General features: G+C 40.8%; 1 protein-coding gene across 1 annotated transcript in view; it reads right to left on the reverse strand.

The window, feature by feature from the left end:
- GALNT17 (polypeptide N-acetylgalactosaminyltransferase 17) overlaps positions 1-16,332 on the reverse strand; it is a 276,061-nt gene that overhangs the window by 6,448 nt on the left and 253,281 nt on the right. Inside the window, exons 7-9 of the mRNA XM_034752813.1 lie at positions 10,740-10,925; positions 7,739-7,876; positions 5,966-6,061 (exon numbers count right to left, since the gene is read on the reverse strand). Of these exons, the coding sequence (XP_034608704.1) occupies positions 5,966-6,061; positions 7,739-7,876; positions 10,740-10,925 (420 nt within the window). The remainder of the gene's footprint in view (positions 1-5,965; positions 6,062-7,738; positions 7,877-10,739; positions 10,926-16,332) is intronic.

The raw sequence follows: 16,332 nt of genomic DNA on the forward strand, positions 1-16,332 counted from the left end.
GGAGTGGGTATTTCCAAGCCAGTGTTTGAGCAGCTACACAGCACGGAAAGCCTGGGTTTCAAATTGCTGAACCTGGGTCTCTCAGTCATGTTCATGTGTCCCTACTGAAAACCTTCTGAATTGAGTCCATGTCTTGACCTGTGTCCACATTGTAAAACAGAGCTTGGATCTGAGTCTCAGTGGGACTTCGGGGGCTCTGATCAACCCCCTCAGCAGGGTCTGAGAATGTAAGTCTTGAGTGCGTGCTGACCTGAGCGAGTCTGATCAGTGTGGACAGAAGGGGGGTTGGACTCAGACCTGAGCCTGGGCTTAGCATGCAGTACAGACACACCCTATCAGACCACTATGATGTGAGGATTTTTAGAAAGGGGGAGGGGAAGAGTAAGAGGGAAAAACAGGGGAAAGGGAAGGAATCCAAGAGGACCCCTTAAAAAAACCCAACAATCTAGTGACCACACCGTTAAAGGAAATTAATATGGAGTTACACAGTCTCAGGCTAACTGCTGACTTTGGGCAAGGTTGAACACGTCCACGTGTAGCCCCATGAGATGTGCCTCTAAGTAACTGCTTGCCAACATAAGGGTTGCACAACCTAACCCCCAAATTAACAAGTGAGGTTGTGCTAAGGGACTGGTCCTAGAACCTCCAAGTATCACTATTCTAAATATCTTTCCAATGCAGAAGAGGATGGTGGAGCTCTGTCTCTGTTCAAAGGAGGTAGCAGCTGCCTATGTTTTTAAGAGGGAAGGAGGGGTAAAGTAAAGATTACATAATTTATTTAGCGAACCTGCAGCTTCTGCAAATTTAAACACAGTTGGGTAAGCCTCTCACTCTACAAATGCACTGGTGCATCATTCAGTTTGATCTCCTCATTTGTAAACCTGACATTAACAATATACACTCTTTGATTACTATTTCTGCCTGGTTACTCCTCTGTGATGGAAGAAAGTTAATTAGACTTCTTAGGACCTGGGAAATAAGTCTTGATGATGTTCCTTGACTACTGAAAAATAATTTAGAGTTGTTTAGCTTCTTTTCTGTAGAGGGCAGATTCTCAACTAGCCACAATACATAAGAGTACAGTATTTTCTTTTTTAAATAATTCAATCTAAATGCTATTTGTCCCCCATGATACACCAGTCTTCTGGATTATCTCACTATTAGTGCTTTGTCCCAGCGTCCTGCTGCTTAACAAATTTGTTTGAGGAAAACATATTTTATCCTATAATTAAATGGAAGGCACTGCTGGATGGACATTATCTTGTATTATAATGCCTTCTATTATGCTAATATATCACCACAGTTCTGTCACTCCAATGACAAGACTGTAATACATCATCAAAACACTTTGCAGTAATGATATATCACTTAAAAGATGAAGCTAACAAAGTGAGTCCAAGAGCAGATTCAATTTAATTACAGGATAAAGGGATTCCTCATCATTCACGCTTGGTGATGAATTAACCTAGAAATGAATGAAAGCCTTATATGAAAGAAGGAACACTAAAGGGAAGATAAACAGCGGAGACAAGCAAAACAAAACAACAACAAAAAAGGCCAGGAGACAAATGCGGGCATGGAGATACTTGGAGCAAAAGCTAAAAAAAAAAAAAAATAATAATAATCTAACCGGCAATACAAGCTGCACTATGTGTCTGACCGCAAGGCTCTGAAGCCAGATTGCATTTTACCAGAACACCAAAATAACTTAGCAGACAAATCTAACTGTAAATGTTTGCTTTACGTGCCCAAATGCCATTCTCTTTTTTTGGAGCAGCTGGGCATACCATTAGATGCCCACATTAATTGGGGTCATTGTTTCTTTCATGGTTTGGAGAGGAAAGGAACAACGTGGATCAGAAAGAACAGGAAGAAAAATCTGCTTTGAGCTGGTTTCGTTGAGCCTGCCAGTCAAACAAACAGCAACGCAACATTTTAATTCAGATCACCACGTAGGAAAAGAAAACATCATTAGGCTTAATTATAAAAAAAAAAAAAAAAAAAAAAAAAAAGTGGAAGGAAGAAAAAAACCTGCTTTTAGTTATTCATCTCAAAGTCCAAGGTTAGCAGGCAGTATCAGTTTAGTTTCTCATACAGTCAGAAACTTAAAGGCATAAGCTTCCATCTACAAAGTACAATATGCAGTTTGTGCATAATTATTATTAAATGGCACATTCACAACAGTGGCTAAGTTATGTTTAGTAAAGAGCTACATCACTGGCTGATCTAGTTTATCCTTCCCTTTGTACAAAGAATAGGATATTCATCCATCTTCATCTTAAGGCTTAACTGTGAACTGATCCCATGCTAGGTACAGGTGGCCCTACAAGAGTTTTCAGTTCAGCTTCTGTGTGAGCTAGTATCCCATCACCGAGATGTTGACTGGAACTACTCTACCCTTGTGAATCTTCAAAGATCAGGCTGGAAATATATTGAGGATGGCTCTCTTAGGGTATTTCTGGCACATGGGCATGCAAATTTTCCAGCTGAAAGCCACAAGGGAAGATAACTTGTATCTGAACACATCAGAGCCCCTGAAATTACCCAGGGTCTTTACAGCAAGGGAGCCTTCTATTTATTCATTTTCCTGTGTATTTATATGGCCCCTTTTGTCATACTGTCCAATTGCCTCGTAACCGTGAATATATTTATTCTCCCAAGACTCCCTTGAGGTAGCTCAGTGCTGCTATTTTACAGATGGGGAGCTGAGGCAGAGACAGACTAAGTGATTTGCCCAAGGTCACATATGAAATCTGTCCTGGTGCTGGGACTTGAACTCACGTTTCCCCAAGTCCTAGACTAGTGCCCTAACTAAAGTACCATCTCTATGGGAATAGTGCTGGTGAACCATGTGCACTGAGGTGAGCTGAGCAGCTGAAGCCATTGCTGGTCACCCCACGAGAGCCAATATCAGGCCCTGTCTTTGGGCAAGTTACCAGTCACTGGATCAAGTCTACCTGACACCAGGGCCTTGCTGTAAACTTGAACTCTACCATAATCATCTCCTCTTTCATAAAACGGGAATAACAATACCTCCTTTGTAAAGAGCTTTATGATAGACAGATGGGGAAAAAAATCCTATAAAAGAGCTTGATTATATAGAAGTGCTACCACAAGAGAGAGGAAGAGAGACAATTTTCAAACATGAGTTTGACAAACATCTCTGGTAGTCTATCCTACCACTGCTAAAACTACAGTGTGGAGCCAGAGCATGGTTGGAATCAGTTACATGGGCTGGAACAGCTTTTTGCCAGCCAGAAAACTAATGCTTTAGCTGCAAATCTTTTCAATGAATTAATTACCTCAAACTAGTTTAGGAACCTTTCTGTCTTGCAGGAGACCATTTTCCCCTTGCACTCCTTTCTGGTGTATGTGAGAAATTGGTTTCCTTAGGCAAGCTTTTTATTATGCAAATATCTGGTGAGCACTTACTATGATGGTCTTTATTGTGTTATATTTCACCGTTTTGATCTTAGTGAATGCAATTGCAGCCCTGAGCTCTCTCATGCAACACTGGTAGAAGAAACAGCAGAATAAACCTTAGAGCCTTCCTTTCTCACAACTTCTAATGAGAACCTCATTGACCCCAGAAAATATGGAGATGTTGGCTTACAGAACAACTGGGACCAGGAATTAAGACTTCACCCTGAGTCCTTGTAGGACGCTTATGCACTTTTTAAAATAATAATAATAAATGGAGATATCGTATCTCCTAGAACTGGAAGGGACCCTGAAAGGTCATGGAGTCCAGCCCCCTGCCTTCACTAGCAGGACTAAGTACTGCTTTTGCCCCAGATCCCAAAGTGGCCCCCTCAAGGGTTGAATTCACAACTCTGAATTTAGCAGGCCAATGCTCAAACCACTGAGCTATCCCTCCCCCTTTTGAGATGAAGGCTTGATAGGGAGCTCACTTTGTAGGCAGAGTGAACTTGTCAAACAGTGACAGTTTATAAAGGTACCTTGGATCTCGGATTCTATTCTGTATAATTTTATATACCCCCTTATTACTGTTGTATCGGAATGCTTTTAATCAATGTGTCAGGTGTGGCTAATTTTGTTTCTCATCCTCTGCCCCAGGCGAGAACTGTGTGGAAGTGTAGTGCTTTGCTTGGGTAGAGTTGGTTTTAGATGGTAGATTTAAAAACAACAATTAGAAGACATTGTCACGTATAGGGCGATATACATGATGCTGTCCATCTGGAAGACAGAGGGAATCAAAAACCAAAACCAAGATAGTAGAGCAAGGGAAATAATATATCACAGGCAATAAAGTTTCCAGAGCCTCTGGAATAACAGTCAGTCCTTCCCTTTCAAAAAACCCCACTCAAAGGCAGATGACTTGCCTTCTAATAAATAAAACTCTACCTGAATGTGGAGTGGATCTTGGCACACTAATGATCCAGGAAAAGTTTTTCTAGCAAAGGGCAAATGATGAAATCCCTTCAGTTCAGATGTTGAGCCAGAGGAGGTAGGGCGAGTAATGCTTGACATGATTGTTCAGTGCTGTGCACAGATTTTATAGTAGGGTAAAAGGGGAGCAACAGAAGAAAAGAGAACTATGAAAGATGAGTTGCCGGCAGGTTTGCCTTCCCAATTCCAGATGTAGCCATTATCTACTGGTGCATTTATTCTCTGAGCACACTGACTGTGGAACGCTCCATCTGTATCCTTTCCACCTCACCTATTGCTTGATTGTGCTCCTATAACAATGGGTAAATCTCAAGCACTTCAGAGGCTGAAGTTGGATACACACCCAAAAACTTGGATCTTTAGCTAAATTATCTGAAAAACCTCTTGCGTGTGTATATATAGATTGGGCTGCAGATCTCATGATAACTAGTTCCAATATTTCCTGGGTTTGGTTGGGCTGGAATTTAATGATTTCTGGTGTCTCCTGCTTTTGGTCAGGTAGGAAAAAAAAAAACGAAACAACAAGTGGCCTATCGTATTATGGCTCTTCTACTTCCAGAAGTATCATGAACTTGCTTTGGACCCTCTTCATCTCCATGGAAGAAGAGCATTTTGAGGAGGGCTATCAATGAAAAGGTGATGACTACTGGCAGATGTGAACAGGATTGCGCTCCCAGGTTATGAGGAAGCACGAAAGTAGACATTCAGGCCAAAATAAGAGAAGGATGCAAAGTGATAAAGGAGCCTTGGCAAGTTATCCTTGGAGGCTTGCAGATCTTGGAAGCACAGCACAGTTTCCATCGCCCCAGCTTTAAGGATGGATGCATTGGCACTGTTTATGCAGTACCTATTCAATGGCTACTCATAGGATTTCCAATTCCAGGGCTGTCCAGCCAGCACCATTCAAGTATAGTGAATTTACTAAGTTTCTTTTTAAAATATTGAAGGATAAAATTATATCATGGGCTAAGGTGAGCCATAATACCACAAAAACACACCATGATCTTTAGCCCAGAATGTGATTTGAATTAACACAGTGGTTCAAAGAGCCTTTTGGTTGGCCCATATTTTCTTGGACAAGTAAGAGGCTAAGGTCTAGTAAGGCTCCATTTAAGTCCTCACCTAGTTGAAAGAACATTCTAGTTATGCCATCGGGGGAAGGGGAAAAAAAACCCCACCGCCATTTGCTTTGTTTTCCCATGTGTCTCTTTACCCTGCTGGTAACAGAAAAATAAAATGCCTTAATGTGTTACATGTGCATGCTCTATTTTGCTGATTGGCTATTTGCTTTCAGCATTATTTATCCATGTCGTTTTTAAATTAAGATTTTATGCATAGCTCTCTCAAGATTATGGTAATTTAATTTGGAAAATTGCTCTAAGTGAATGGAAAAAATATAACCCCCCACCCTCTTCATTTTTCAGATGACGACCAGCCTTGTCATTTGAAAGTCTAAATGAACAGACCCCACTGCATGTCTTTATTATGCTTTGCAGCTATCTCGGCCAATTCTCTGTTACTTGTGCACACTGTATAACAGAAAATAAATCCTAACCTGAGGTCCCCAGCCGTGGCATGGATACAGTATTGCTGTGTGGTTCTCCTGTGGACCCTGGTCAAGGCATACATCTTTCGCTTTGTTGTTACGAAGCTGTAGAAACAAACATTGCATATTTACGTGTCTGTCCCTTACGGGAGGGAAGAATGTAACCCATGATCACAGTGAAGTCCCCGGCCTTTAGTGTTATGGAAAAGAGAAGATGCTTTACCACATCATATGCAATAGGTTTCTGTGCTGCATACACAATAGTTTTAATAATGACTTGCATTTATACAATAGCCACCACTGAAAACCTATTGTTTACTGACAATTGCAATGATTTCAGTTGCCTCTGTATTTAGGATATTAGACATGTGTGGTAGTGATGTTTTCAAGTCTTCCACTGTATGGTTTGGGGGGGGGGGGGTCAATGCAGCACTCCTTATTCCTTAGCCTGAAGTGCTCTAGAAGCCCTGAAATAAAATTCAGAGAGTGTCTTATGTGGGTGCAATGATGGAGTGTGTGGGAAAGAGGGCACCAGGAACCCTTTTCATGCTACCATGACAGAGCAGGATGGGACACAGGCCTAGCAACTAGGCAAAAGTCCCAACCCATTTGCTCAGGGAGCCAGAGGACGCCGTCAGACATTTTGAAGACATGCTCAGAGCTCTCAGCTCTTGTGCCCATGTTGCAGTTGGCAGCAAGCACTGGCAACACCCCTTTTCGGAAGAGTAATGGAGAGCATAGGGATCAATGCAGTGCTTCTTGTGGGCAAGACTGCAGAGTGTTTATAGCTTTTAAATCATAATGCTGATCCAAGCTGTAGCTGCAAGTGAAACTGGCGCAGTGTTGACCTTAGTCAGGCATTTTTAAGGAACTTAGGAGAAGGAGGGTAACTGAGGGATGGGAAATACTACTGGCCTGGGAAAAATTGAGGAAACTGAAAAGATCTTTTAGGCTCAAGGAGAAGCTTGCACATACTAATACAGACATGGTGTAACATTTATACTGTAAAGTGAATGAAATGTTGAGAGAGGAGTCAAGCAATGAGATTTGCTAATGTGTAGTCATTTGTTCTCCAGAGTCTCCCCATAGACACCAACTGAAGTTATATCACATATTAAAAATTCCTGTCTCTATTTTCAGCTTAAAAGACATCAATAACCTTGGTGTGGGACATGTTCTTGGGATCCATGGGCTGTTTCAGCAACTCCGCCAGGGCAGTCATTATTCCATGGGAAATATATTGCAATGGATCATTACTACTTAATTTCTGTGAATAGCTGTTTTTATAATTCTCTTGTGGTCCCAATGCCAGTCAATACTGAATTCAGTCTCTTTACATGGCACAATGGTATGGCTTTGGGGCAAAAGATTACACCCTATAGAGCCTATATGTCCAGGCCCCTGCAAACTGGCAAAAGTTAGGTCAAGTGTAAATTAAGAAATTTCTACAATAGGACAGCACATTCCATACACACACATTATATATATATTATAAACACACACACACACACACACACACTTATCCAATGGAGTTAGCAGGCACCATACACAATATTGTGGGAACTATTTAAATGTTTGGGTATATATGGGACCCCAAAATTGGGAATGAACCTAAAGCTCAACACATTATAGGGAACGGTGAACAAATTCTAAAATGCAGCTATTCAGGATCATCATGAAAGGTGTTTCTGATTATATACACATTGGCATGCTCATGTGTCGTTCCTTTATACAGTATGATACTTATCAATCTGTGTTAAGAGCATGCTTTGTCTTAATTACCTCCCCATAGGCAATAGTATTATTGTATCTCCTCATTTCTGGGTAAACATGGTCCAGGTACCACTGGAAATTCTTACACTTTAAGCTTTTTCTTAATGCTTTTCTCTCCGAGACATCCCCAATGTCAATGCCTGGATTCTGAAAAAGAAAAAAAAGACACACTCGGCACCTTAGGTAAGAGTTTATTCTTGCCATGTTATTTAACAAAGGGATTGGGTTTCCTTGAATTCTCATATGGTTGCCGAACAGCTTGAAGATTTCCAAAAGCCGCTCTACATACAGGTGGACTATGCTATTTTCAAAACCCACACACACCCATTTCTTAAAAACGAAACAAAAACCCACAAAACACACTTTGTCCAAGAAGGTCAATAGAAAGGCAAGTATCTCATAGCCACAACAAACAGGAAGAAATAGTACTCAGATTGATGTGAAGTGGGCAGGAATTCAGAGACAATAAGTAAGATTTAGGAAGCTGGAAGAACTGACTTTTGAGGAAAGATTAAGAAACCATTAGTCAGTGGGCTTTGGATCAGTCCCTAAAGCCAGAGAATTTCCTGAAGGGATCAGTGCCCAAAATGTTCAGAAGAGCTCAGTTTCTATTTAGGCACCAAAGTAAGAGTCCGTCTGGCCATAGGTTATTAGACGGGGAGGGACTGAGTGCTGAGCTCTTGTGAAAATCTGGCCCCAGTTGTGGGTACTGTACACTTAAAAATCTGTCCCTCCTAAAAGAACAAAATTCGTGAAACTTCGCTAAGAGATGGCTGAGGACTGAGCATGTTTAGGAAGGTGTAAAAGAAAAAAAAAGACTTAGGGCATCATGGGAGAATATAACCAAGAGTAATAGAATAAAATTATGGAGACAATTAAGTTTAGGCTGAACCTCAGGAAAACCTCCAGACAATTTCAAGTATGATTCAACTTCGATGACAGGTAAGACTGGGTATAAAATCTGGATGAAGTGAGCTGAGATGATGTGCTAAGGAGGCCCACAAACCAGGCCCACTGAAATATTCAGTGCATGGTGTTTTACACTGAGCAAACATGTTCTATATATTATATAAAAACAAAAAGGAGTCAATACATGTTTGCACTGAAGAGGTTTTATAATGGATATGAACAAGTGTACTTTAAAATTAAACCCTCACAGGGTGACTAATAATGCCCATAGAAAATTCCTGAACCATTTGAAAAAGACTCAGCTGCTCTTTTAAGACCTTTACTAGGGAGATTCCCGCTGCTCCTTAAGCATAGAACTCTACTGCCCTCAAAGCTTGGGATCTAATTTTCTACTCTCTGTGGTAAGCTCAAAAAAACAACAAAAAACAAAAAACAAAAACAACTCATCCCAAGAGCAAGCCCCCCAAAGAAACTTTTATTCACTTGCCTCTTACACAGAAAGGTCTAAGGCTTGGGTCTGAGCCCACTCAACTTGCTTACAACCCTATCCCAAGTTAGCCAGGAATGATTGCAGATACAGCCTAAAAAAAGCCAGAAAGCAGTCAGAAGTCAGACTCCTGCCAACTCTCTTTCTTCATCACATGCACTTGGAGTACCCACAACACTCAGATCTTTTAGCCCCAGCTCATGTGTTTCACAACAGCATATTAATTAGGGACCATCTGCAGTCCCCAGCATGTCAAATCAGGAAGCCCTTTCAGAAGGTTAGTCCCTAATCAACCGCACTGAAGTACCCTTTGTTCTCTGACAAAGAACAAAGGCTACGTTACTGCGTGGCCAAATGCCAGTAAATCTCCACAGACATAACCTTTCTTCAGATTACAATGGCAGCACGCTCAAAATGCTCATCCCTCAAGGATGGTGTTTTCTTACAAGCAGGCTCTACTGTAACAGGACGACAGGCTGCTGTACTAAATGGAATTCATCTTTGTTTGGATGTGCTCTATAAAGCCTAAACATATATTTGGCAATCCCTCTGCAGGCAGAAGCTCCTATTCAAGTCAAAAGGAGTTTTGCCTGGATATGGACATCCAGAGTGGCTCCTTGAAACTAAAATTTAATAAGGGCCTAGGTAAACAACTCTGTTCACTAGTGACACAGCCACTCAAGTCAATAGTCTTCTTATGTACTTCTATGGGGAGTTGGATCAGGCCCTATCTAATGTTCACGCACAACTGCTATTGGAGGCATGAAGTAATACAAGCCGAGGCCCCAATCCTGTAAACTGGCCCATATAGGCAGACACTTATGTTCAAGCATTTATGTGGAGTAAACGTAGCCATACAATCACAATGTATTGTACTATTTACAGCAGCTACACAAACACATATCTGTTGGAATTGGAGCCCATTTCATGAATAGCTGTTCCATTGTCTTGGATGTTTGTGTATCTAAGGCATCTGTAAACATGGTTTCTAAATGCTATTTGTCTCTAAACTAAGGTCTTCAGGGCAGAGACCCTGCTTAGCCTATGTTTGTAAAGCACTGTGTTGAAGGCTGGGAACTTGGAATAGAAATTGTTTTCCCAACAATTTTTGTGGAATACACTCAACAGAATGAGCTTGGGCTACAAGTTGGAGAATTTACAATGACGTTGCTATTATGGAAGCAATGGTTCCTGTTACTATGGGTCTGTGTCGCAAGGCATGCAACGTACATTCACCACATGAAACAGTGTGTTAAAAAGACATTTACTGAGTGTGCAGAAAGATTTGATTGTTTTCTGTCTTTCTGTGGGATTAAAGACTAAATTTGCTGGGTAATGTCAGTGATATAAATACACAGTAAATATGAATTGAAGCATGAGGCAAATACATTGTGTGTTTAATCTTCAGAAACAACAAGCCCAACCCTCAGCTGGTGTTAATCGGCATAGCTCCACGGACTTCTATGTCCTCCAGTAATATCCTCCATCAAAGTCAACGGAGCGATGCTTATTTGCACCATCAGTATCATGATGCAAAAGACAGCTTATGTACTGTTTATTTAAGATGTTAAAAAAATAAGAGGTAAGAGTACATGAATTGAGGAAAAGCTGTACCTCCAGTGGCAAGTTCCATGCAATGTAAACGTGAGACTTGTAATCGTCCATCCACACTTCGGCCACTCGCAAAGCATTCCGCTTGGTGTAGAAACCAATGTTATTGTTGTAGGGCTTCTTCTTGCGTTCAATGTGAGCAACTCTGGAGCACGGCAGGACTTCCATGCTGCCACCACACAGCCACACCTGAAACAGAGCAGAATGAGATGTGCAACCAGTCAGTTGACGAAGGACTGAGTTTTCAGATCAGAATCCAGCACATTAATCTCTGCTGCTCTCAGGGTACAATCATCCAAAAATGGAGGAGGAGGAGGAGGAGAAAGAAGGGCTGTTCCCCCCCTCCCCCCAAATGAACTACCACAGTCCGTTGACCACCATGTGGATGACAACATAGTCTGATAAAGGCTCTGTAATACCTGAGAGCCCAATCCTGCAAATACTGTCAGTGTAGTGCTCACTACTGTAAATCCCAATTAGACTACTCATCGTAGCAAGCACTCTGTAGGGAGAAATCGAGGCCCTATTTAAAACAATGGCAAAACTTCCACTTAAGGTGACCAGACAGCAAGTATAAAAAATCGGGACAGGGGGTCCGGGGTAATAGGTGCCTATATAAGAAAAAGCTCCCAAAATCGGGACTGTCCTTATAAAATTGGGACATCTGATCACCCTACTTCCACTGGACTTCAATGGGGCCAAGATTTCGCCCTACGTTTGGTAAGTGTCTGCAGGATTGGGCCCTTAGTTTACATGGCTGTTACTCTTGACCAATAGAGTGCACACACCACTTCTTTTATTCAAGTCATAATGGTGTCTGCGACGTATCAGCATTATTGATGCCGACAATGGCACCAGAGGTCTGGAAAGGGCCCGATCCAAGCTCACTGACTTCAACTGGAGACTTTCCATTGATTTGGATCAGGCCTTGAATTCAATTCTTGGCCATGTCCAATCCTGGAAATCTGTTGGGAAGGAAGCAAGCCCTAAGCCTTTTCCATAGCTGTAAGTGCCTAGGGCACTCTGGGTGACCAATGGAATATCGGCAATGTTTGACTCTACAAGAAAGGTAACGCAGTGAAACGGATTGTAGGGACAGATTTCTCTAGGAAACATTTGCTCATGCTTCCCCGCTGGCGCCCCTCCACCCCCATGGTTTAAATGTCTTTAAATCGCAGTTTACATTTTATTACAATAATTTCAAGTCTTCATTCTCTCATACAGAAATGGACTGAGGCATACAACCAACAATATATTCTTTCCAGAAACCTTTATGTAAAGTCTTAGCATACCTGTACTCTACAATCCCTGGTTTTTAATCCATCTTAAATTGATAAAGGATCATATCCAGGGCTCTAAGCACTGGACAGGTATGACACAAACGCATGCCAGGTATGCCTCATGATCACAGTTGAGCCTATTTTGTGGTGTTATTCATTAATGTTTTGCATAATTATTATAGCACAGTATCTGAGATTATTTCCAGGCCCACCACTTTTTATTCCATTTGTGTGCTCCAATTTACGCTGGCCTCATTCCGTATGGTATCACATTCTGATCTCCGTTACCCTGAAGTAAATCGAGATTAATTGCATTGGCCCAACAGGCGCACAATTCTAGGAGACACACAAAAAGAGCATCCATATGTACCCATTCAGAACCCTATGGCTACAGAGGTGACCCTTAAGAGCTCACCACTTGTATCTAAGAGATACTAAGGTAAGCTTCTCTAGGAATTATTCCCTTGCACTTCCCTATGTTAATAATGACAAAACTGAAAATATTTAGTTATCCAAGGCAATTAGCCAGTTTTTATGAACCTCCACCATTTATTCAAATGGATAGGTTCAAACGCCTGTTTTCATGCACAAACGCAGAACGACAACGAGCGAGAGAGCATCTTCCAGGAACACATTGGAGCTAATGCTGTACCTTCCTTGCTCTCAACAGCACATATACCCTGGGTATTATTTGTATTCCAGGAGTTCCTAGGATCCCAAATCATGTATCAGGATCCCACTGTGCTAGGTGCTGCACAAAACAACACAGCAAACCTACCCTGATTCTGAGGTTTGCCCTTGACTTCTAACACCAAAACAAAGATAGAATTCAGAACTGTGTCACTTTTCATGCATCTGAGCAACCCTAAGAGCATATTTTATTTTAGAATCACCACATTTCAGTGTTTCCAAAATGAAATATTATGGGATTTCAGTTCCAAGACAAATTTTCAGATTTTGGCTTTTCATCCTGATTGAGGACAGAGAATTTTCATGTGGTCAGAATTATTGTCACAGAACTAAAATTCTTTTCCCCAACACTACTAGTTAGCAGGCTTGGGACGCGACTATTATGGTCTTGTGTTTTACTCACAATCACAATCTTTTCATATGAAACAAAAAGTTTATGTTTCAGGAATAAATGTACAAAGAATCTCTGGACAAATGTATATGGTAGTAAACTAAAGGATAATGTCTCAGGTATCATTTGAAGGGCACTGATATGTGTATACATACACAAGTCTGTTGCAGTAAAATCAATAAAATGCAATTATGATAGGAATGACCATGCTCTACCCTCAAATAGATCAAGCTGTCATAATAAAATAAATAAAAATGGAAACATCTCTACCAAGTATTTCCTACCTGGTGAGAACTGTAGCAGAGAGAAATAATTCCAATGTGATTTAAAACCAAAATTTGTTTAACTACTTGTATTTTTATAGAACTTTTCATCCTAGGAACATTCATATCTATTAAGTCTCATCAAACTCCTGTGAAGTAGGCAAATATTATTCATCTTCCCATCTGTACAATGAGGACAAGGCACAGAGCGGCTGTCACTTGTACTTGCTCACACAAAACCAGATTGGGTTTCCCTTACTGACACTGGTGGGCAGTGAAGTGGCTGCACTGAAGTGGCCCAGAGGGACTAGGCAGAGAATAGAATCCAAGAGTCTTGGCTTCTCTTCTTGTACACTGAGCATTAGATATACTTCTTTCAGTAAGTTCAAATTGATCTATTATACGCATATCTATACCCTGTTTAAATAGGACTAACAGTAACTTACTTTGAACGCTGAGTTTCCATATAGGTGTTATTAGGAAGACGTCCAGATATTGTTCTCTTTGCTCCAATAAGAAAAGAAGTACAGGACTAACCTTCCAATTAAGCCATCTTCCCAATGAGCCGAAGAGCCACTTAAAGTGACTTAATGTGGGTCTTAAAGTGACGCAAGTGCTTGAAATGCCATAAGCCTTTAACACACATTAGTACTTAAAGCTACCTATATGTTACAATGTCTTAATCTGCCTTAAGTCTTCAGACAGCTTTGCACATGTAATTGAGAAGTTCATTGGGAAGGGCTGTGTTTCATTTACTCACCACTCATATCCCTGTTGAGTGTCTCTCAATTAAGCTTTAAAAAAAAAAAAAAATTGGTTGCCTGGGAACCATCCCCATTAAGTGGCTTTCCCAATTAAGTGTATAGAAATCTAGATGATCGCAAAAAACCTGTGCAACCATGAGGCATTGTTTGCTACAATAGCTCATATTAACTAGTTAATATGTTCCACACAATTAACTGACTGTATGCAGGATTTTTCCATTACTCAGGGGATCAAACATTAGCTGTGAAAGGGAGAACATAAAATAAATCGCAACACTTAGATCAATGAGGAAAAAAATCCACTTTTAAATTAAGTCATGTTTGGCCTATTTAACTTGGCACTGTCCTTTATACATATAGTTACAAAAGGAGCATATTAGTTTTTAAAAATATGCATGCTTAGGATAGAATGCATGTTTCAAAAGTTTACTGTGGTATATTTCCTGGTGGGAAAAAGAATCATGAAAGTCTTCATTATTTTTCAGCATAAGACAAATATGTAACAGCTATTAGCCAGCCATTCATCCCTCCAGAAAGATGTAAAACTGGATGCATCTCCCTCCAGTAATTGATAATGGTGACTGTGTAACCTCTTCTCTATCCAGCATAGAAATACAGGCCATGGGGATACTAGAATACATAAATAATTTTTTTGAACTAAGCTCTATGGAGCGAATCTCAGAGAAACAAATAAAAAAAATAAATCTTTCACCCACAGACTTTTGAAATACACAACAAAAGAGCGGTAGGTGATGCGTTTCCAATTATCTCCCAAACAAATTTATTGCCTTAGGAATTAATGAGAAAAGAATATATAATGATTTGTCTTGTGTAGTGAAATTTACTAGTGATGTTGAAATGAGATCAGTTATCTCTTTTCTAGACATTTTTGGCATATACAGGAAGGGGGGAAAATGGTAAATACATGATGTACCAAGTTTGACAATTTCACTACACTACGGGGGCCATTTAACTTTCCCTTCCAATCACCCTTTTCAAGCAGGGAAAGTTCACTGGTATGGTAATAAATTCATGAGCTTTTTGGCATCTCAGTTTCCTTGAGGATACAGGGAGGCCATTGTGGGGAGCTAAAGTAGAAAGGAGAACTGATTCTGGACACAGCAATATGGAGTTAGGATCTCCAGATGCATAGATGCCACCTTTTCATCAAGTAACCCATCTTACTCTGCAGGCCTGGGTGCCAGAAATCAGGGGCTTGCTTCAACTCCCACTGGTTTTAAAAGGTGTTGGATCAAGCCTCAGGAGAAAAGTATGTGTTATCCTGAGCACACAGGCTGTCGGGGGAAAAAAGAAAGAAAGAAAAACATATTGCCAGCAGCATGAGCAGGGAGGCACCAGCAGAGAAAACAGCTTAGGAGAAGAAGCCTCCAGCCATGAAAGAATCACTCGATGGGAAATGTCGGGCAGGTCCTTTCCACAGTTAAATACTTGCACTGTAGGTGCACTTGCACAATTGGTTGTGATGGTTTTTTTTTTTTTTGGTGCTATCCCAGACCTCAGCGTTTTTTAATGGAATTCATCCTGACGAGCAGATAGTGTGCATCTGGGAAGACTCCATGCATTCATTTCAAGTTTGCATTTGCAAAATAGGAGAGGCATTTTTACATGGCTTCCCTCTCCAGCAAGAGCAATTTGCATTTATTCCTCTCAAATGACAGCTAGGAATCAATCATTCACTGTGCTTGTGACTATCCTGAAAAATAAAAAGATACTGACATGAGTGGAAGGTATATGCCCTCAGGGCTGAGATGGGACCAGGAGATAAAGCACTCTGTAGCCTGTCAGAGAAAAAGGCTATGTGCTCTATGATTGCCACCTGCTAAGATTATTGCACGCACTTTAATAGAAAGAGAATGGCTGATTACTTTAGGAAATGCAATATACAAATGGTGTGTGAGCGAGAGAGATCCAGGAGATGCCAGGTTAACTAGATCAGCTCATCTCTACAGCCACAGAAATATTGTTCACAGTGTTAAGTAGTTAAGAACAATTTTCTTTCCTGTTCGCTTTGCCCTCAAAGAAGTGCCATAACCATCCATTTGCTTTGCTACTGTCGGACGGCAGCAGCATTCACCCTAAAAGGAATGTTCTTTAAACAAAATGACCCTTCACAATCAGTCTAACGTCAAAGCAACTTCTCAAACAAAAAGCATAATCCAGGTCTAGTGATCAGGGCTGATGCTGCCC

This window comes from Trachemys scripta, chromosome 18, assembly GCF_013100865.1.
Source record: "Trachemys scripta elegans isolate TJP31775 chromosome 18, CAS_Tse_1.0, whole genome shotgun sequence".
Lineage (NCBI taxonomy): Eukaryota > Metazoa > Chordata > Testudines > Emydidae > Trachemys > Trachemys scripta.